The sequence below is a fragment of the Nelumbo nucifera genome, chromosome 7 (genome assembly GCF_055504915.1).
Source record: "Nelumbo nucifera cultivar China Antique chromosome 7, China Antique-T2T, whole genome shotgun sequence".
NCBI lineage: Eukaryota > Viridiplantae > Streptophyta > Magnoliopsida > Proteales > Nelumbonaceae > Nelumbo > Nelumbo nucifera.
Genome location: NC_142655.1, coordinates 31,300,842 through 31,322,372, shown reverse-complemented (window position 1 = coordinate 31,322,372; position 21,531 = coordinate 31,300,842). Strand labels below are relative to the sequence as shown.

At 38.0% G+C, this 21,531-nt stretch overlaps 1 protein-coding gene across 7 annotated transcripts in view; it reads right to left on the bottom strand.

Annotated features, from left to right (window-relative positions):
• Positions 1 to 20,831, bottom strand: part of LOC104598244 (histone H2A deubiquitinase (DUF3755)) — a 51,908-nt gene extending 31,077 nt beyond the window's left edge. For 3 of the 7 annotated variants that reach the window (XM_019197964.2, XM_019197965.2, XM_088891390.1), the window contains exons 1-3: positions 20,187 to 20,783; positions 18,411 to 18,510; positions 2,878 to 2,943 (exon numbers count right to left, since the gene is read on the bottom strand). In XM_019197964.2, the coding sequence (XP_019053509.1) occupies positions 2,878 to 2,943; positions 18,411 to 18,510; positions 20,187 to 20,410 (390 nt within the window). In that variant the 5' untranslated portion in view covers positions 20,411 to 20,783. Of the gene's footprint in view, positions 1 to 2,877; positions 2,944 to 18,410; positions 18,511 to 20,186 lie in introns of all 7 variants that reach the window. The other 4 variants (XM_010260192.3, XM_088891388.1, XM_088891389.1 and 1 more) reach the window with 4 other exon arrangements.
• Between the last annotated feature and the right edge of the window lie 700 nt (positions 20,832 to 21,531).

Here is a 21,531-nt window from a genome sequence, read left to right as displayed (position 1 = left end):
TCCAAACAATTACCAAAAATGATTTTAACAATATTTCCAATAAATATGATAGATTACCAAAAATCAACAGAAATAACCATTAACTGTTGAATTATTGTTAAAATATTGTATACTTATTTTATAATAAATTCATAATAAAAAATTATCAAAATCTACAGAAATTATAGTAAAGAATAGGATAAATAATATAAATAGATAATATGATAACCAAGAATATGATAAATTAGTTACCAATATTTTCAGAAAATACGATAATTTACAAAATTTAATAGAAATAAGAGAAAATTATCAATAATTACCAAAAATTGTCATAAATTAGTAGAAATGAACAGAAATTAACCAAGAAAATATAGATTATCAATATTTTTGGAAAATATAATAATTACAAGGAATTAATAAAAATAGCAGAAAATTACCAATAATTAATAAAAAATGTGTTTACTATTATGTATTTCCATTGTTTCACTTTCACTGAACAAAGCCCGTGCATCACGCGGGCCCCTGCTAGTTTAAAAATAAAATCAAACATATGAAGCATTTTCAAGCATGTAAAACCCACAATCCCTTTTTTTCTTCAATTGCATTACTTCAAGTAGCTAAAGTGATGTAAAACATATTGCATTCCTGATTCTACGAGCTTCCTTTTTACCATGCCCCTCTAAGCAAGCCAAAACAAGTTCTCACATAAAAAAAAAAAAAAAACAATGGTTTTATAACTTTAATTGCCTTTTAAGAAGATATTTTATTAGAATGAATGAATGAACAGGGCACACACCTAGGCGCATCAGGCGTACGCCTTTTGAAAGGGCTGCGCCTAGTAACTAGGCGAGGCACATACACTAAAATGCACCTTGCCTGTGCGCCTAGGCGCGCCTTTTAAATCACTGGACCTAAAGACATAACAATATAGATACTTCCAACAGAAACATCATCCAATCCTTAAATTCCATTAGATCACCCCATGAACACCCAACTGGATTTACTTCACAGTTCAAAATAGAGGAATATTTCAACAGTCAAAATCTTTTTACAAGTTGACTATTCCAGGCAAGAATGGAACAGTGTTTCAGAGTTTTTATATATTTAGGAAAATCTGAAAATATATAAGACTCAAATAGGAGAACCAACTCACCAAGAACTTAGAAGCCAATTTCTTCCACTTACAGAACTGGATCCCGACCCATGGTCCTTAATATGTCTTTTATATGTAAAGGACTAAAGCCAGCATTTTAAAACAAGAAAAAGCTTTCTTATAATGTTGTTAAGTCTAACAACTTCGAAGTTTGCTAGTGGGGTTGCAAATTAATGCCAAATCATTAAAAGCAAAGAAGTCTAGGTCAGCAATTGAGCAGATACCATTCTTTTATAAACCAGCCATTCCCCTATTAATTATAAGTACTTGGTTCAAAAAACACAAATAACCCGTGTATAGAATTTTTATCATTATAAATAGTTGTTTTTTTTTTCATCTTTTCACTTGGGATTTTCCTGGCTTATCAACAATGGGATTGCCAAAATCCATACCCTAAATATATAGATTCAACAGAATTACATGTATTAAAAAAGGAAACAGAAAAATGGTCAGCCCATATCAACTAACAAGGAAATGGAAAATATTAAGAGATTGAAGACCAATTTTTCCAATTAAGTTGATATTGACTATTTATGAGTTGTACCCTCCAATGAGTGCAACTTGGGGGTTGGGGGCCAGACCAAAAGGTTAACTCTGCCCCCCCCAACCCCCACCAGCACCACCATGGGTAAAGTATTCAGAGTACAACAGAGCAGCAAAAATGCAGGCAAAGACTATTACTTTCCACTTTTTACAAATCACCCTGTCCCTTCTGTTTCCCATACAGTTTTGTTTCTTGTGACCCCAGCCCTAGGTAAGAATGTGCCAAACTAATAGCCTATCTACAGATCCACCTGAAAACCAGTTCAGGTTGAAGAATAGAGCCTTTGCTTCTCTAACCAGGAATTTGAACATCCACAGAACTTCTTCCCTCAAACCCAGTCATTTTATGACAACTTCACAGTCCCCTACCACTTGTATGTTTTCTCCACCATTCCATGGCAATATACCTCAGACATTGTATTAGAGTTAGCAGCTCTACCCCTAAAGAATTGACATAACCAACTGACCCCAAGTAACTTGGTTTAATATTTCTCCTATTGTCACTAATCACCACCCCAATGCACGAATCTCACCAAAGCTGCATCCATCAAAGCTTGTTTTTTTCCACCAACTTCTGGATTAAGTACATTTAAAAATGACCACATCCATTGGAATCTAGTAATAGTCCTGCTAGGTGATTAATGAGGGTAAGTAGACTAAGATGTGTGTGCTTGTAATAGAAGACAACCTAATACACCATAAGTATTCTGATGTAAGTTCATGGTTTTAGAAGAGATAGGTGGAGGCCAAATGGGACATTTGTTGAGGTAGTAACAAATTTGAAGGCTCACAATTTGAAAGATAAAGTGGAATATTGAAACAGGATCATATAGTTGATCCCATAGTTAATAGCACTTTCTAAGTTTAGTCGAGTTATTAACTTACACATACACGCAAATCATCTGGCAGATTCTTTAGCAAAATCAAGGAACATGCAGGAAAACCTGTTTGGAGATGTCCTGGACCTGGGATGGAATTGTAAACACTTATTTCTAATTATTTATGTGTTTGTGAGGTCAGGCTTCTGCTGTTGTGCATCTTTCCCTTCAATATCTAATGTTGGGCAGTGCACACACACACACATATAGTCAACCCTAGAAATGAGCAGCAAATACAATTATGCCCAATATTAAACAGCATGGAACATCAATAGATCATTAGACCATTCATCATCTACAAAAGAAAACAGAAGAAAAGCAGACCTTTTTATCCTTGCTTTTTCTTGTTAAGTTGTGATCCTCTTTCCTTCTCTTGCCACTTTCCTTTTTCTGGAGAAAGAAAACTAATCAATTAGCAGATCAAATATAACTTCAAGGTAATAGAATATTATCTTGATAATTTGAACTGAAATTAAATGATGAACTCTAAATGAAAATTATGCTACTAAAAATACTGTAGAGAACACTGATGTGGACCCCACTGCTGTGGTCCCCACTGTGTTCGTATGGCAGCATAGCATATTTTTTGTTAGTTTATTTTTGTTAGTTATGTCAGTGTTAGTTGGTAGTTATTTCAGTTTGTTATTACAGCTTGTTATTTCAGCTTTATTATTAGTTTATTTTCCATGTAAGCAATAAGGGCAATTCAGCCCTTTTACAATTAGTCAACATATATAAATATTAAGAGTGGGTCGGCAGATCAACTGATCAACCCTCTCTCTCTTTTCAAAATCTCTTCGTGTGCTTCTTTTCTCCCTCTCTTCTTCTTCTCTTCTGAAATTTCTTCTTTCTTTTCTTTTCAACTCAAGACTGATTGTAGTCTTGATCGACTACTTGGTATCAGAGCCGACCTAGGAGCTCTTATGTTAGTCTAATTAGATTGACTACATGAGAATTTCCTAGGTTTAGAAGTTTTTCAACAAAGGAGGATCGGTTGATTCTTGGAGGTTACTGGTAGTGTGCGGCTACTACTAAGAAGATTGTAGAAGGCTGGGAGAGTTCCAGTAGTCAAGAAGAATCAGAAAAGGCTTCAGATCCTCAAGATTAGGGTTTTGCATCAGACAGAAGGTGGCGGTCAGAGATTTTCTTTCATAAAGTAAGTTTTTTCTAGAGAATAACCTTGGAAAAAATCATCTTGGTCTATTCTAAGAGGTGCGGCTGGAAAATCTGTTTTTTTCCTTTAGGGTTTTGAGAGAAAACCCTAAAATTCAGAACTGTTGTTGGTTTCAGATCAGATTTTGAACTAGTTTCATACAAAATTCTGTTTTCTTTGTTTTTTGGAAGACCTAGGCTGGCTGTTATCAATTGTTTGGGTGTTGTTTTCTAATACAGTAGTTTAAAAGGTTTTTTATTATTAATTCTTGACCAAGAATGGAATTCAAGAATCAGGGGGAAGGTGTTTTTTGGGACTAGCAATTCTGGTAACATGTCTGAGAATGCCTTTCAGATTACAACTATGAAGTTTGATGGATCAAACTACTTAGAATGGGCTCAATTGGCCATGATGGCCATTGGGGGTAGAGAAAAACTCAGCTACTTGTTGGGAGATGTGAAAGAACCAACTAAGGAGAACCAAACTTATACCAAATGGGTTCAGGAGAACTATTTGGTTATGACATGGCTGTGCAACTCTATGCAACCACATATCAGCCATAACTATTTGTGGGCAAAAACAGACAAGGAAATCTGGGATGTCATGAAAGAGACTTACTCCCAACCCCTTAATGTTGCTAGGGCTTATGAATTGAAGTGTGAGGTTAACAACCTTAAGCAAGGAGAGAAACCAGTCTTGGTTTACTTCTCTACCTTGAAGTCTTTGTGGCATGAAATTGACCACCTAGAAACACTTGAGTGGGAAAGTCAAAAGGATGCACAGATTCGTAGAAAGCAAGTTGAAACTAATAGAGTTTTTGAATTCCTAGCTGGTCTGAATCCTGACTATGATATTGTGAGACAACAAATACTAACAAGGGACAATGTGACCTTATCTCAAGCCTACTCCTTGGTGCATAGTGAAGAGACTAAGAGAAAGGTTATGATGCAGCATCAGCCCTTCCCACCAGCCTTGGCAGCAATTAAACCTAAGTCTAGGGGTGATACAGAGAGGGATATAAAGAAGGAAGATAAGCGGGATCTAGTGTGTGAACATTGCAAGAAACCTAAGCATACTAAAGACACATGTTGGAAGTTGCACCCTCATCTAGTTCAAGCAAAACTGAGGAACAAAAGGGGTAATGCTCATATGGTTGTTAATACCGATTCTACATCCTCATCAGGCACAAAAGGCACGCCTCTAGACACCCTAGCTGTTGTCCGAGCTGCCCTAATCAGTTGGAAAAGGAAGTTGGGAATTGAGCTCAATCATCTCATCCACCATCAGCTCCTCCCATATCAGCCTTTGCTCATTCAGGTACTCAAGCCTCAGCTTACCATGCTTTAGCTCCAGGTAACACTGAACATTGTTGGGTAATAGACTCAAGTGCATCTGACCATATGACTAGCTTGCCATCACTATTCACTACCTATCACTTATCTTCTGGTAGAGATAAAGTGTCCATTGCTGATGGTTCCCTTATTCCCATTTCTGGCAAGGGAGACATCAAGTTGTCTAATACCATTTCCTTATCTTCAGTTCTGCATGTTCCTAAGCTTGATACTAACTTGCTTTCAGTCAGTAGTATTACAAAACATCAGAATTGTTCAGTAACTTTTTTTCCTGACCGATGTGTTTTTCAGGACTTGAAGACAAGGAAGGTGATTGGGACTGGCCGTGAGACAAATGGGATCTATCTGCTTGGAGAGAATTCTCATTGGGAAGATCATGAAGATAGGATGTTTTTGTTTCTCAGCCTGTTAGTCAGGTTATGCTTTGGCATAATTGGTTGGGTCATTTATCCTTTCGGTCTTTGAAGAGTTTGTTTCCAAATTTGTTTGAGTCTGTTCAGATGTCAAATTTGAGATGTGAGAGCTGTGAGCTTGTAAAGCATTGTAGAACATCTTATTCCTTGAGTAATAAAAGAAGTAGTAATTCTTTTGATATTGTGCATACCGATGTTTGGGGCCCGTATCACATCACTTCTATGGGGGGATACAGATATTTCTTGTTGTTTGTTGATGACTATACCCATTTTTCTTGGGTTTACCTTATGCGTTCTCAATATGAGGTTCCTGCTTTGACCCAGATCTTTCATCAGATGATTTTAACCCAGTTTCGGGTCAAAATCAAAATCTTCAGATCCGATAATGCGAAAGAATACTTTACCAACCCATTAGCCTCTTATTTGCTTGATCATGGGATTATTCACCAAAGTACTTATCCTTATACACCACAGCAAAATGGGGTTGTTGAGAGGAAGAATAGGCACATATTGGAGGTGGCTACAAGCATTATGTTTAACTCCAATGTACCTATTTGTTTCTGGGGAGATGCTATTCTTACAGCAGTGTATCTCATTAATCGAGTTCCTTTATGGGTTCTTAACATGAAGCCTCCATTTACCCTTCTATACCCCGATAAAGAATTGTTTACTGTTCCCCTTAAAACCTTTGGTTGCACTTTCTTTGTTCAAATTCTTGGACCTCATCGTTCCAAATTTGATCCTAAGGCCTCCAAATGTATTTTCTATGCACAAACTCAAAAGGGTTATTGCTGCTATGAACCTACTTCTAGGAGGAGATTTGTCTCGATGGATATTACTTTATTTGAGGAGGTACCCTATTACCCTAGGGTTTCTCCTCAGGGGGAGAGTAGTGAGAGTGGGGTTAACTCATCAGAAGTTCCTTTACCTGTTCCATTGAGTGATGAGGGATGTAATGGGGAGGGTTGTCAGAGGTGTCAGGATTTGAGAGTCTATCACGGGCAGTGGAGGCAGGTTGGTTTCGGTCATCAACAGTCCAGGCCAGCCCCAGTTCATTCTACGGATCCAGATCCAGGTACCACAGTCCCTTTATCAGATCTAGGTCCCACTGAGATACCTTCCACTGTTGCTACTTTACCTCCTTTGAATGACCTTGACCTCCCCATTGCAGTCCATAAAGGCAAACGGCATTACACCACATCCACAACTCACTGCATTTCCCAATTCCTGTCCTATGATCGCCTGTCCCCCTCTTATAGGTCCTTTCTCACATCCATTGCTAATATTCCTATTCCCAGAACAGTGCAAGAAGCCTTGTCAGTTCCTGAGTGGAAAGATGCAATGAAGGTTGAAATGGATGCTCTTCTGAGGAATAATACTTGAGAGCTAGTTGACCAACCTAAAGGAAAGAAACCGGTTGGATGTAGATGGGTATTTACTGTGAAACATAATGTTGATGGTTCCATTAAAAGGTGTAAGGCCCGATTAGTTGCAAAGGGATTTACTCAAACTTATGGTATAGACTACTTGGAGACTTTTGCTCCAGTACTCTTGGCCCTTGTTCCAGATGGATGTTAAAAATGCCTTCCTCAATGGAAACTTACAGGAAGAAGTCTATATGCAGTTACCTCCTGGATTTTATGATGTAGAGACAGGAAAGAAGGTTTGCCGGTTGAATAAAGCTTTGTATGGACTAAAGCAGTCCCCCAGAGCTCGGTTTGATAGATTCAGACAAGCCCTTGAAAAATTCGGCTATGTACAGACCCAGTCAAACCATACATTGTTCATTAAAAAAGTGGACTCTTCCTTGACTTTTCTTGTTGTATATGTGGATGATATTGTAGTGACAGGGAATGATAACAGTGAGATTGAGTCTCTTAAACAACACCTTCATCAAGAGTTTGAGGTAAAAGATCTGGGAGAGCTACGATACTTCTTAGGTATTGAGGTTGTTAGATCTAAACATGGGATTTTTATTTATCAAAGGAAGTATGTTCTTGATCTATTGGAAGAAACTGGAAAGTTGGGTGTTAAGCCTACAAATACACCTATTGAACAGAATCACAAGATCAGTGCAGAGGGTGGAGAGCCACTTGAAAACAAAGCTATGTTCCAACGGTTGGTTGGAAAACTCCTCTATCTTTGTCTCACACGATTGGACATCAGTTATGCAGTCAGCGTTTTCAGTCAATATATGCACTCTCCTAGAACTACTCACCTCCTTGCAGTTGAGAGGATATTAGCATACTTGAAGAGATGTCCAGGTAGAGGTATATCATTCAAGAATAATGATCACATGAAGATAAAGGTTTATACAGATGATGATTGGGTTGGGAGTGTTGATGACAGAAGGTCTACCTCTGGATATTGTACCTTTGTAGGAGGTAACCTTGTCTCCTGGAAGAGTAAGAAACAAAGTATTGTTTCTCGTTCTAGTGTTGAAGCTGAATATAGATCTATGGCTAATGGTGTGGCTGAAATCCTATGGCTGAAGTCATTATTTGAAGAGTTGGGCATTGCTTATGAGAAGCCCTTAATGTTGTATTGTGATAATCAAGCTGCTATTAATATAGCTCATAATCCGATACGGCATGACAGAACTAAGCATATCGAAGCCCTTAATGTTGCATTGTGATAATCAGGCTGCTTATGACAAGCACTTTATCAATGGAGTTACTTCTCATAGACTTTTCTCTAAACTTCCACCTCTATTTTGTTCTTCACTCCCCTCTTCTTGTATACGGTATACCTTTTTAAAGTTATTAGAAAGCCCCACCCCCAAAAGACCATCTTTCAGACAATAAAAGACCTTAGTGATATAAACTAACTGCCCATTATTTGTTCTTTAGGATTTTTTGATCTTCCTCCAAATTGGCATCCTCAGTAATCCCTTCATCTATTTTTACCATCCTTTGCCATCCCCAAATTGACCCCTAGTTTTCCCACAAACACCTCTGTAATGTCTCCTAAGGAGTTCATCTCTAACTCTTCTCCTAAACCATTAAGTTCACCAAGACTCATTTCCTCTTTCTTCTCATTTTTATCTAACCCAATCTTTTCCAACTTACAAGTCCAGCCTCAAAGTCAGGTAGAACACCAACCTCCATTAGGCAATCAACATTTTTTCTAAATCAGTCTGATTTCGTTTCCAAGCCAAACTCAAAAAGAGTCCTCCACTCAAAGCAGACCAGAAAATAGAGCCACCACCATACCCTCCACTCAGGGATGCACCTCCAATTCCTAACATTCTTGGGTTACTCAAGGAGATTCCATCAAATTAGCTTCATTCTATTATTCTCAAGCTTCCATTCCATGATTATTGTCTCTCACAATGGAGGAGTTTGCTGCTTCTTTCCAAGCTCTTAGGAATTAGGATATCATCTACTACAAACACTTGCAATGTTTCCATTGTTTTTACCCAATGAGCAACCTTAACATTTATACCCTCAAAGCAGACCAGAAAATAGAGCCACCACCATACCCTCCACTCAGGGATGCACCTCCAATTCCTAACATTCTTGGGTTACTCAAGGAGATTCCATCAAAGTTTAGCTTCATTCTATTATTCTCAAGCTTCCATTCCAGGATTATTGTCTCTCACAATGGAGGAGTTTGCTGCTTCTTTCCAAGCTCTTAGGAATTAGGATATCATCTACTACAAACACTTGCAATGTTTCCATTGTTTTTACCCAATGAGCAACCTTAACATTTATACCCTCCACAATATCTTCCTTGGTTCTGCATCTGTCCTCAAAAATTCCTTCATTTATGTTGAGAATGTGCATTTGGTTTAGGGGTATTGTGGTCTTTTCTGTTATTTGTATTTTGGGCACCCTTATAGGGACATAACTGTAATTTCTGACTAAACATATAATGAAAAGTTCTGGGTGTGAACTAAAACACCCATTCTCTCTCTCTCTCTCTCGTAACTTTTCTTCTTCCTCTTCTTCTTCTTTCTTCTCCTTCCTTCCTACACTCGACAACTTGGTATCAGAGTGGAAAGAAATCTTGGATTAGGTTTCTTTGCCAACTCCCGAACTCAAGAAGACCTGCTGACATCATACCGCCACCAAATGACGTAAGCAGTCTGTACAGGTACCGGCAATAACCCTTGAATCTGATCTACTCTGGTGCGCCCTGATTTTAGGGTTATTTTGGTATGGGTCTTATCTTCATCTGATGTGTCTATGATTTTTCCCAGATTTTACAATCAAAAATTACAAAAAAATACTGGTTTGATATTTGAATTTTTTCCTCCTTGTCTGAGTTTGATGTATGCTTGAAACTTGTTGGTTTTGGTTTATTTGGCATCACTAAAGGTATGGGAAGTGGTTCCACATTTTTATGACCTCTAATCTTTCTTTTGAAGGGTCTTTTTTCCCTCGTATATTGCCGTCAATTCAGTTTTGGGCCTCCCATTGGATTCCAACCGAGTGTTTCCCATCTTTTGTGGGTCTTATGTGTGTCACTTGGTTGTTGGAGTGCTGTAGAACTATTAAAAGGCCTACCCAACTCAAATGGATGTGCCTAAGGAGTTATAGACTATTTCTGGAGTGCTTCCAGGTAATGTCGATGTCTCCAGTGGTATGATAACCACTGTAAATCTTGATGGAACCAACTTCCTAGAGTGGTGCAAATCAGCCAAGCTTACTATCGAAGGTAGGGGTAAGCTAGGATTTATTAATGGTAGAGAGGAGAAGCCTAAAGCTAATGACCCCAAACTTGTTAGATGGGAACAAGATAATTCCTTGGTTATGTCATGGCTGGTGTGTTCAATGCAGCCACATATTGCCCGCAATTATATGTTCTTCCCCATTGCCAAGGATATTTGGGATCGTGTTACAACCACATACTCCCAAGCAAAAAATACAGTTCGAGTTTACCAACTCCAAAGAGAAGCTTGTAATATGCATCAAGGGGAGAGGATTGTAACCATGTACTTCTCTTCTTTGTAGTCTCTATGGGAAGAAATGGACCATTCGGATAACTTGGAATGGAAGAACCCTGAGGATGGTGAGCAGTATCGAAGTATGTTGAGAATAATCAAGTGTTTGACTTCTTGGCTGGATTGAATGGTGAGTATGATTTTACTCAACAGCATATTTTGAGTGTAGATATTGTTTCCCTTGCTACTGCATACTCCTTAGTGTAGAAGGGTTTCCATGAATGCAGACCCCAGTGATGGATCATTTTGCCTACATGTCTTCAAGGTCCAAGCCGAGTACAAAACTACAAATAGACAGGGTACTAATGAAAAGCATGACGACATGGTATGCGATTACTACGAAGGACAAGTGTTGGAAATTGAATCCACATTTGAAGCCTGACAAGTTTAAAGCTACAAAAGAAAGGTAATGCTCATCTTGCTACTGTTGGAGCTGATTGCCCTCCTAATGTACAAGCTCCCACACATGATTCCTTTGATGTGATGAAGAAGGTCAGGATTCTGCTGACTCAACTTGAGAAGTCTGGCCCTTTGCACATTAGGAGCTAGTGCACATATGACCGGTATGCCTTCTCACTTCACCTCTTATAAGTTGGCTCCAGGGGAAGGAAAAATCACTGTAGCTGATGGATCTCAGACCCCTATCTCTAGTCTAGGGGAGGTTAAGCTTACTCGTGATCTTTCCCTGAGCTTTGTCCTTCATGTTCCCCAATTATACAAGAATCTTTTATCTGTTAGCACTCTTACCAAATCCCATAACTGTTTAGTGACCTTTTTTTTCCCTTCTCATTGTGTTTTTCAAGACCTGAGAATAGGGAGGACGATTGGAATTAGACATGAAGCTAATGGAGTTTACTTTATTTATCAAACCTATGAGTAAGGATTATTGTGCCAGATTGAATCATGTCAAGATGAAAATTTGAGTCTTTTCAAGTTGTGGCATTGTCGCCTTGGTCATGTGTCTTTTAAGTCCATTAAATGTTTGTTTCCAAACTTATGTCAATTTGGGTCTAGTTTGGGTATGCAATGTGAAGTTTGTCATCTCTCAAAACAATGTAAACTACATATCCTGCAAGCTTGGTTTTAAAAAACAACCAAGAAACGGGACCGTTCTGGCCACCGGTTTTCAGGTCGACTCAAAACAATGTAGAACTATATATCTTGCAAGCATGGTTTTAACAAACGACCCAAAAACAAAACCATTCTGGCCACCAGTTTTCGGGTCAATGATCCAACCATCCGGTTCAAATGATCGGCCCGTTTTGACAAAAAAATAAAAAAAATAATAATTTAAAATAAAAAACAGCTAAAAACCGTTGAACGACAGGTTGTTGACTTTTTCAATGGTTTTTGGCCAAAGACAGAGTTTGAGGTAAAACGGAACCGGTTGCCTAGACGGTTCCCGAGCCAAACGATCCGACCATCCGGGTCAATGGCGGTTCAAAAACCATGCCTGCAAGTAATAAAAGGAGTGATGTTGCTTTCAACTTGATACACACTGATGTTTGGGGCCCATACTCTATTCCATGTATGGGCGGCTATAAATATTTTATATTGTTCATTGATGATTACTCTAGATATACTTGGCTTTACTTGATGAAGAGTAGAGATGAGGTCCCTTCCATTGTTCAAAACTTCTTCAAGATGGTGGAAACACAATTTGAAAGGCACATCAAGATAATAAGGTCTGACAATGCTTAAAGAGTATTTTGAAAAGCATTGCAATTATTCCTTGAAGGAAAGGGAGCAATTCATCAAAGTTCATGTTCTCATACTCAACAACAGAATGGTATAGCAGAGAGAAAAAACAAACATGTTGTTGGGGTGGCTAGAGGCCTACTCTTCCAGATGAACTACCAACTCTATTCCGGGGAGATGTAGTTGAAACAGCACTATATCTCATTAATAAGCTTCCTTCACGATCCCTTTCTCTTCAATCCCCTCATCAACTCTTGTTTCCTAAGGGTCCTACTTTCAGTTTGCTTCTCAAAGTCTTTGGTTGTAATTGCTTTGTTCATGACATGAGTCCTTCTCGCTTAAAACTTGACCCTAAATCTATCAAATGCATATTTTTTGGCTACTCTCCAATCCAAAAGGGGTACAAGTATTTTGATCCCCTTACTGGCCAAAGGTATGTATCTAAGAATGTTACATTCCTTGAGTCTACTCCATATTTTCAGTCCACTCGTCCTTCTCTTCAGGGGGAGAGTGTTTATGAAGATCAGACTCCTTTTTGTTTTCCTGTTCCTACCTCTGTGGACATTCCTGGTTCATCTTCCTCTTGTAATAACAGTGTTTCTACTCCTCCTCCTCCTCCCCCTGTTCCTCTCCAACGATCTTGGCAATAGTGGTTTATAAGGTGCAAAAGGATACTCCTAAAGTTGAATGTCCACAACAATCTAATCACCTAGTTCTGGGTAACTCTAAAAGCAACCCCGAACTTCCTTCTCCTACTGTTATTGAGCGTAATGTCTCACAACCTAACCTTGACCTTCCCATTGCAGTTAGAAAAGGAAAAAGGAAAAAGGAAAAAGGAAATGCACTGCCTACCCCATCACTATGTTTCTTATGATGTTCTTTCACCTTCCTATCATGTCTATGTTACTGCTAGACCCTCTGTTTCTATTCCTCGTAATGTTTCAGATGCAGAACAGTCACCTTAGTGGAAAGATGCTATGAACCAAGAGATAGAGGCTCTCTTAAAAAACCACACATGAAAGCTTGTTCCTCTTCCTGAAGGCAAAGTCCCAGTGGGATGCAAGTGGATGTATGCCATTAAACATCGGGTTGAGGGATCAATTAAAAGATACAAAGCTAGGTTGGTGGCAAAAGGATACACCCAAACATATGGAATTGACTATCAAGGGACCTTTGTTCCTATAGCCAAAATGAACTCTATTCGAGTTATTATGTATCTCATTGCTCATTATTCATGGCCTCTATATCAGATGGATGTGAAGAATGCCTTCCTAAATGGCGATCTTCATGAGGAGGTATATATGGATTTACCACTAAGGGTAATCTTACCTAACAGTGAGGGGAAGGTTTGTCGTCTAAGAAAATCTCTTTATGGGCTTAAACAGTCCCCTAGAGCTTGGTTTGATAGATTCAGGAAGGCTACTCTCATAATTGGGTTTACACAACCACAAGCGGACCATACTTTGTTTATAAGGGTTAATGGCCTACTACCTTATTGATAGTGTATGTGGATGATATTGTTGTCACTAAAGATGATCACTCTGGGATAAACCAACTAAACTCATTCATTGCTTCTGAATTTAAAACCAAAGATCTTGGGAATCTCAGATACTTTCTTGGAATTGAAGTGGCAAGGTCAAAGGGAGGGATATTCATTTCACAAAGAAAATATGTCCTTGATCTCCTTCATGAGGAGGGAAAACTAGGGTGTAAGCCAGTTGAAATTCCTATTGACCCCAATCATAAACTAAGTGCTGATGATGGAGGTATTCTTCCAAACAAGGTGTCAATCATAGGCATGGTTGACTTCTTTACTTGTGCCTGACTTGACCAGATATATGCACAGTCCTAGAACTTCACATATGCAAGATGTCAACAGGATTCTTGCCTACCCAAAGGGGTGTCCAGGTAAAGGAATGTTACACTCTAACCAGGGACATCTCAAGGTCGAGACTTATACTGATACTAATTGGACAAGTTCTATAGATGATAGAAGATCCACCTCTGATTACTATACCTTGGTAGGAGGTAATGTTGTGTTTTGGAAAAGCAAAAAACAATCAGTTGTTGCCCGATCTAGTGCTAAAGCCAAATATAGAGCTATGGCTCATGATGTATCAAAGTTGCTATGGTTGAAGTCTTTGTTATCAAAGATTAGGATCCAAGCTGAAACCCCAATGATGCTACACTTCGATAATCAAGCTACCATAAACATTGCTCATAACCCTGTTCAACATGATCGCACAAAGCATATTGAAGTCGACAGACACTTCATTAGACAAAAGATGGCCAATGGAGAAATATGTGTGCCTTTTGTTAGGTCAAAGAACCAACTTGCTGATTGCCTCACTAAGGGTCTCAACAAGCCAAAACTTGATAGAAATTTAAGCAAGCTGGGCACGATAGATATCTATGCTCAGCTTGAGGGGGAGCGTTGAGAATGTGCATTTGGATTAGGAGTATTGTTGTCTTTTTCTATTATTTGTATTTTGGGCACCCTTATAGGGACATAACTATAATTTCTGGCTAAACATATAATGAAATGTTCTGAGTGTGAACTAAAACACCCATTCTCACTCGACAACTATTTCCTTCCTTCCCATAGTGTCCAAATTGTTGCTGCCCTAGCTGCTTTAATTCTTGCCTTTTCCTTCCTCTATTTTTTTTCCTTAGGTTGTGTTTGGTTGCAATTCAATTTTACTTTATTCTGCTTCATGCCTTAACTTACTTCATTTGTACTGCAATCAGACAAAATAAGCTAAAATTTGAAACAAAAATAGGTCAGAATTTACACTCAAATAATTTGCACTGCCATGGTTTTGCATCAGTGCAAATTTATTTGCATTGCAACCAAATACAGCCTTAGGCTCAGTTTGAAAAGAGTACAAATACAAATATGTAGACTGCAAAACCTTCTATTTTGTATTATTTTGGGTATATTTGCACTATACATATTTGTATTTGTACTCTTTCCAAAACGAACCTTAATTCCAATTCCGTAAAGACTCTTCTTGTTGCCTCTTCACCCAACACCTTGCCAACATCTATTTCTCTTTCAATATCCTTTCCAGCATCAACCTTCCTACTAACATTGCATACTCCATAAATTAATTCCTCCTAATCTTTATTTGCCTTCTACTCCCCCCTCTTCATCCTACCTACTCCCATATTGTTGTTATAAATGTCCAAGCAATGATCACCTCCAATGACCACTAACCTTTAGATTTTCATTGAATATACTTGATAAACCAATCCTTTCCCTCTTGCCACTTCTACCCTACAGTTTCTCTCTTCCAAATTTAACCCCTATATGGTATCACTTACTTTAAGTACTTATTTGAACAATATTTAAAATAAGTGATGGGACCACACAATAACTGGCAAATAAGCACTAATTCACATTTGGCATAAAAGGAGTGGATAAGTGCTTATTTTCAAAATAAGTACTTAAAAGAAAAAGCAACCTAGGGGCTGCTTAGTTTAAGAACTTATTCAATAAAAACTTGATCCCCATCATTATTTTGAAATCCTGTAGTGTCCCCAATACAAAGAAGATGATAGGATATCGTCTTCTCTATTTGAGCTCCAACATGAACCAGCAGCGGCAACAGGTGACTCCAAGCTGAGAAATCATTCCAGGTATGTGAATCTCCCCTCTTTTTCTCCATTTTTTTCTTCCAGTTTGGGCAACTCTTCATGGCTGTAATTGTCATTTTCCACAAATATAAGTATTCATTGGTTAAGCAGCTCACCAAACACTATAACCCAAATAAGTACTTAAAATAAGTGTAAGTGGTTTGGGAAAGGACCTCCCAAACACTAATAAGTACTCATTTCTCAAAGCACTTATTCGCCAAACATAGCCTTAGTGCTTTGAGTAAGCATCCAAATCCCTCATGGACACTTTTACTCATCAATGAGTTGCATTAGCTAAACTTGCCTGAACATTCAAAGCTTCTCATTGTAGGGGAGAAAACCTCTACTCTTATCACCTTGTCAAGTATAAGCAGATGCCTAGACACCTATAGATTCTCCAAACTTTGTTTCTTGAGATCTCGCCACTGCTCAGTTTATTTTTCCATCTAAAATGTCACTTCTATGTCTTCTGTGCTGCCTTCACTTTGAACTTCTTCTCATTATCCTCGTCACTTTCATCTACTTCAATCCATTTTTCTTTTTTTTTGTAATGGGCCCTGTCTTAGTCCATTTAACTGAACCCCATTTTTACCATTTACTCCACAACCAATATTAACTTCTTTGTCAATACAAATTCTTCAAGATTCCCATAGCTGTAAGTTCTGTTCAAATTCCACCAACCATTCTTCTCCAATTTACTAATGCAATCCAAATATCCTTCGCACAAATTAATTCCTATGTCCCTGTCCACTGTCATTTTTCCATTTATAACCCTAGAATCTTCATGTTATCATTCTTTTTCTCTCAATGATCCATCTTCCCCCTTTCTGCAACAACACTATCCTCCCTCGACAATTCTTTTGAATCACCAAAGAGAAAGTAAGAGATGGAGAACTGCTACAGAATTGTCAAATTTTCTGAAAATCAATATCAGTTGGGAGAAAGGTAAAGCATAAGAAAGACAAGATGCTATGGGAAGGATTTTTTTTAAGATAAATAAAGAAAAATTTTATTACTAAAAAGAGTTTTACAGCTCGTAGTGTGACAAGAGGTCACCCCCAGAAACAACCAGAAGAAACAAAAACAAAACAGGCTTAAAAGAAAAATACATCAGAAACCCAGAAAATTAACCATACAAAGAGCTCCAGAAGTCTGCCCGAAAATCTTCATTCTTTAATCCCAGGAAATCTGGCAGAATTAAAACCCAACCTATGACTGATGAACCGATTCAAACCACCACCTCTTATGGGAAGTTGTATGCATAGTTCCCTTTGACTCTTGTAAGTATCAAACATAACAAATCTTTGTACTCATTTGGGAGGTCTAAAACATAGCTCTCTTTATGAGGGATTTCCATTTTGAATTATTCCTATAACCAATTGAAGTTTTAGTTCTTGTTACAAGTTTGAGCATACCACATTTAACCAATACATTATCATCAAACAAATCAAAGTGAGTTGGGTGAAAGTGAGAGTATAAGCATACTAAGATGACCATGGGAAGTTGTATCGGTGCTTTAAACCATGCACCTTTTTTTAGTTTTTTTTTTTTTCAAAACTTCATTTTTATATATATTTTTATATCATTTAATAAATAAAACAAAAGGCTTCATGAAAACACCTTTAAATATGTGTATCGGAGCCCTGCCAATATGATACGATATGCCCGAGATGGGGCGTAACGTATTGATACTTTGAATATCGGGCGTGTCATATCGATACTTTGAGCCTTGACTAAAATGACAATCCACTATATTTCTCAGGGAAGTCCAAGTTAGAGCTCTCTTCGCTAGGGAATTCCATTTTGATTTGGGACATTAAACCTTCAAGACTTTTAGTCCTTGTAGCAAATTTGAGCATAATGCATAGATTTAGGATTCTTAAACCAAATACTAGCTAAGAGAACCATAGGCTTATTGATTTTATAGACATGGAAAGCATTCATCAGCACCTCTGAATTGGTTTTTCCATTGTTTCTATAAAAGAAAAACACTTCTATATTTTGATTGAAATACCATCATAGCAAATAATTGGTTTTGTTTGATTTATTGGTATTTATCCCACATAACATGCTTGATTAACAAGAAATTTCAAAAAACCTTCTAAAAAATAATTAAAATTAAGAAATTGCATATTGAAACCACATCCATTCTGAACATGCCAGGATCGAGCCATTATGAAAATGGGTCATATGAACACTCAAATGATTTGCAAGGACTTGGTGTTTCTATCAAAAACTAAAACATTGGATAATAATCAGTTAGAATTAGATGTACAGTATCAACCAAAAAAATAAACTGACTGATTAAATTGAAAAAAAAAATGAAACATCAGACATGACCTAACACAGGGGCAGGATCCATCCAATGGTCAAACCTAGATCTCATAGGAAAAAGATTTGAATTGATTAGATCTTCCCACTATCCAATGGTCCAAACACTCTTTTAACCAAACATGTAACTCTAAATTTCATAGACTTTTTGATCTGAAGGGCCATCAAAAAGTGGACAAGACCACCTGCATGATCTGCACTCTGCAGAACATATATCCATATTCAATTGATAAACAGATAGGTTACACTACACTTTCTCATATCATGCACATGGTGTTTGTTGATAGTATCAGCAACCCATGAAATCACCAGTTCAAATGATAACTCACCGTCATCCACCTACAACGCAATGCCACATCCCGAACTGTCTTATCTTGTAATTGCATAGCAATCTTTGCATACCTGACTATGATAGATTCAGAAGCATATCTGCAATGTACATTGTGTCACAATATCTGTTAAATCTGCACAGACTCAATAGGAATCCAAAGACATGGATAGAGATATGAGTTAAAACTACCTAGAATATATTTTCACCACCCAAACCCCAGTTTCTCAAACATTAAATAGAAAAGTGGAAAAAAATCCACCCTTTATTTTTTAGATAAGAATTACTGTAAGCAAATGTGAATGCTTAAATGGATGAGTAGTAAAACTAGGAAGGACAGGGTTAGAAATGGAGTTATACTGTCATACACTCGGAACCCAGGAGCAGCTCCAATAGGTGATAAAATGAGAGAAAGTAGAATGAGATGGATTGGTTACATGCAAAGAAGACCATCTACAGCAACTGTTAAAAAAATTGAACTATTACAAGTTCAAGGGGCTAAAAGAACTAGAGGCAGACCAAAATGGACTTGGGTGAAAGTAATAAGAAATTATTTAAGCACAATAATGGATACAGCACTGAATAGAATGGAATGGTGAAACAGGGTTCAAGTAGCCAACCTCATAAAGATAGGACAAGGCTTAGATGACAATGATGGTGAAGGAAAAAAATGAATAGGAAGTTAAAAGAGTCATTTCTTTATCCTAAATTCAAGATTTTATATATAGCTGCAAAATCCAAGGAAAGAAGAAGAAACAGTCCCAACCATAGGAATGGAATAGAATCAACTAAGCTGAGCCATAGTTGTCAAGGCATTCACTTAGGTAGGTGAGAAGGCAGTTTTGGAGAGCACCTATCAGAATACTTCTGTGCACCTGTAGCATTTGTACTCATTTTAAGGATACGATGATTTAGGATAAGGATCTTAACAATAAAAATTTAGAATATCTCCAATGTAACTTGAAACACAAACATTTAGTCAAGAAATGTCAAACTAGGAAAGATGGAACCGTAGTCTGTAGTGAACTTTATTCACGTCATCCAAGTAACAGAGAGGACATGTTGGTATAATTATTACTTCATTAGGCTCAGTTTGGAAGAAGTACAAAAAATATGTAGAGTGCAAAACCATACATTTTCTATTATTTTGTATGTATTTGTACCCTACATATTTGCATTTGCACTCCTTCCAAACAGAGCCTTAGGGCCTTCTCACATTCGTGTACCTTAAAGTACCATAAACTCTTATTAAGCACCATAAGTAGAGGTTATCTTCTTCGTTTCTGAGGGATTAGACCAAAACAACAGCAAAGACAAATACATCTGGAAAAGAGAAGGTACAATTAACAGCTATAATTGCAGAGAACTACTCATAAAATATAGCATCCAAATTTAGTAAGATTTTTCCAAAAAGACACTAGATACAAGCAGGTAATATAAACCCAACAGAAAGTGCATGAAAACTACAAATAACAGCAACACTGAAATGAAAAATAAATAAATAAATACTTAACAACGTGACTAGAAAGAAAAGAAATTGAGAAGGTAACTAAAAAGTATGGTTACCTAAATGGCTGAAAACCAGAAAGAAAGCATGAATTCAACCAAGCTTAAAAAAAGGAAAAAAGAAAAGAAAATAATTCAAAGAGAACAATTCAACGAAAAAGAAACAGAGAACAAAATTCTAAGCAACCTCGAAAGAAAGAACTCGCAATTCCTCTAAAATAGCCAGAACCCAAACATGCACAGATCAAGAAAAGCAACAAAAATCACTCACTTGGAAAGCCCTTCGTCCAAGATCGACTGCTCCTCCGCCGTCCACTCTGAGGACAGACCTGGGTTGTGCTTCAAAGCATTGGCCGGAGCCGAATTCTCCGGCACCGCCCCGGAATTACCGTTACTAGGGTTTCCACCACCTCCACCAGGAGCTGCGACGCCATTGAAGGAAGTTGCAGCATGGCTCCCCTCCTGATTCCCAGATGGGTTCGCACTTGCAGCCATCAGCAAGCAAAATCCAACCCCAAGAACCTCAGTCTGTACCGTTGTTTCCCGCCAATTGGGTCATTCCCGCCATTAAAATAATCAAAATCTTAAACCCAAAAGGAGCACCAGAACCAAAAGGCAACCAGAAAGAAGCAGTTGGAAGCTTTTGAGATACTTGTACGCGACTGAAGGGAGCTCCAAGTCTGAGAGACAACGAGAAGATTTACAATCATTGAAAAAGCAATAAAGAATTTATAGATGGATAGAAAGAGAGAGAGCAAAATCTGTACGGATATGAGGTGTAACACGTCTCTCTCCAAAGGTCCGAATTTGTAAAATCTTATTTTAATTTCGTTGTTGAGTCGTGTCTTTCTCTCTCTCTCTCTGCAACTTCGTCCGTTGTTCTGCTCTTTCCGGATATATATACACAGTCACCAGAGCTTTTCATCGAGTTGGAATTGCATGTGAATGGAATTACCATCTTGACCCTACAAAATCCAGTATATGATCAGAGTCTCTTCCGATTTTTGTATGTCGCGCGACTCGCGACCCAAAATGGAAATATTTATATTCGGATTTGCAAGGTGTGTCGTGACTCGAACGAGTCCTCCGAGTTGCCGTGTCGAGCATCTAATACTAGTAGAGAAGTGACTCGGTTGGTGTAGTGGTGGAATAGTTGCAGGGCCCACATCTCTAACTTTAAGACCTGACTAGCTAGTTGGTATAACAAACTAGTTGCTGGGCCCACCAAGGAGATCTCCATGACCTGACAAAAAAAGGCTTCCCACCGTTGTAAGCTTTAATGTTCCTAAAGTACGTTCTGTGATCATAATGAGCTGACAACCGTTGGATCAGAATCAACATGGTTCCAAATAAAGCCAGCTCTTTATTTCAACCGTTCAGATTTTGATCCGATGGTTCAAAATGTTCTCTAAGAATTATAAAAAATAAAAATAAAAATTGCTCCTGCTCGATAGTATATCGAAAAGATAGATTCGGTATCACATGATTTGCACAGAAGTGGTGTACGAGTGTTATATCCATCGTAGTAAGTGGGAATGACAATTTCCACAAGAGGGGCAAGTCAGACCGGATTAGGTCGGGTTGAGGTCAACCCTAACCCAATCCGAGTTGTTGAT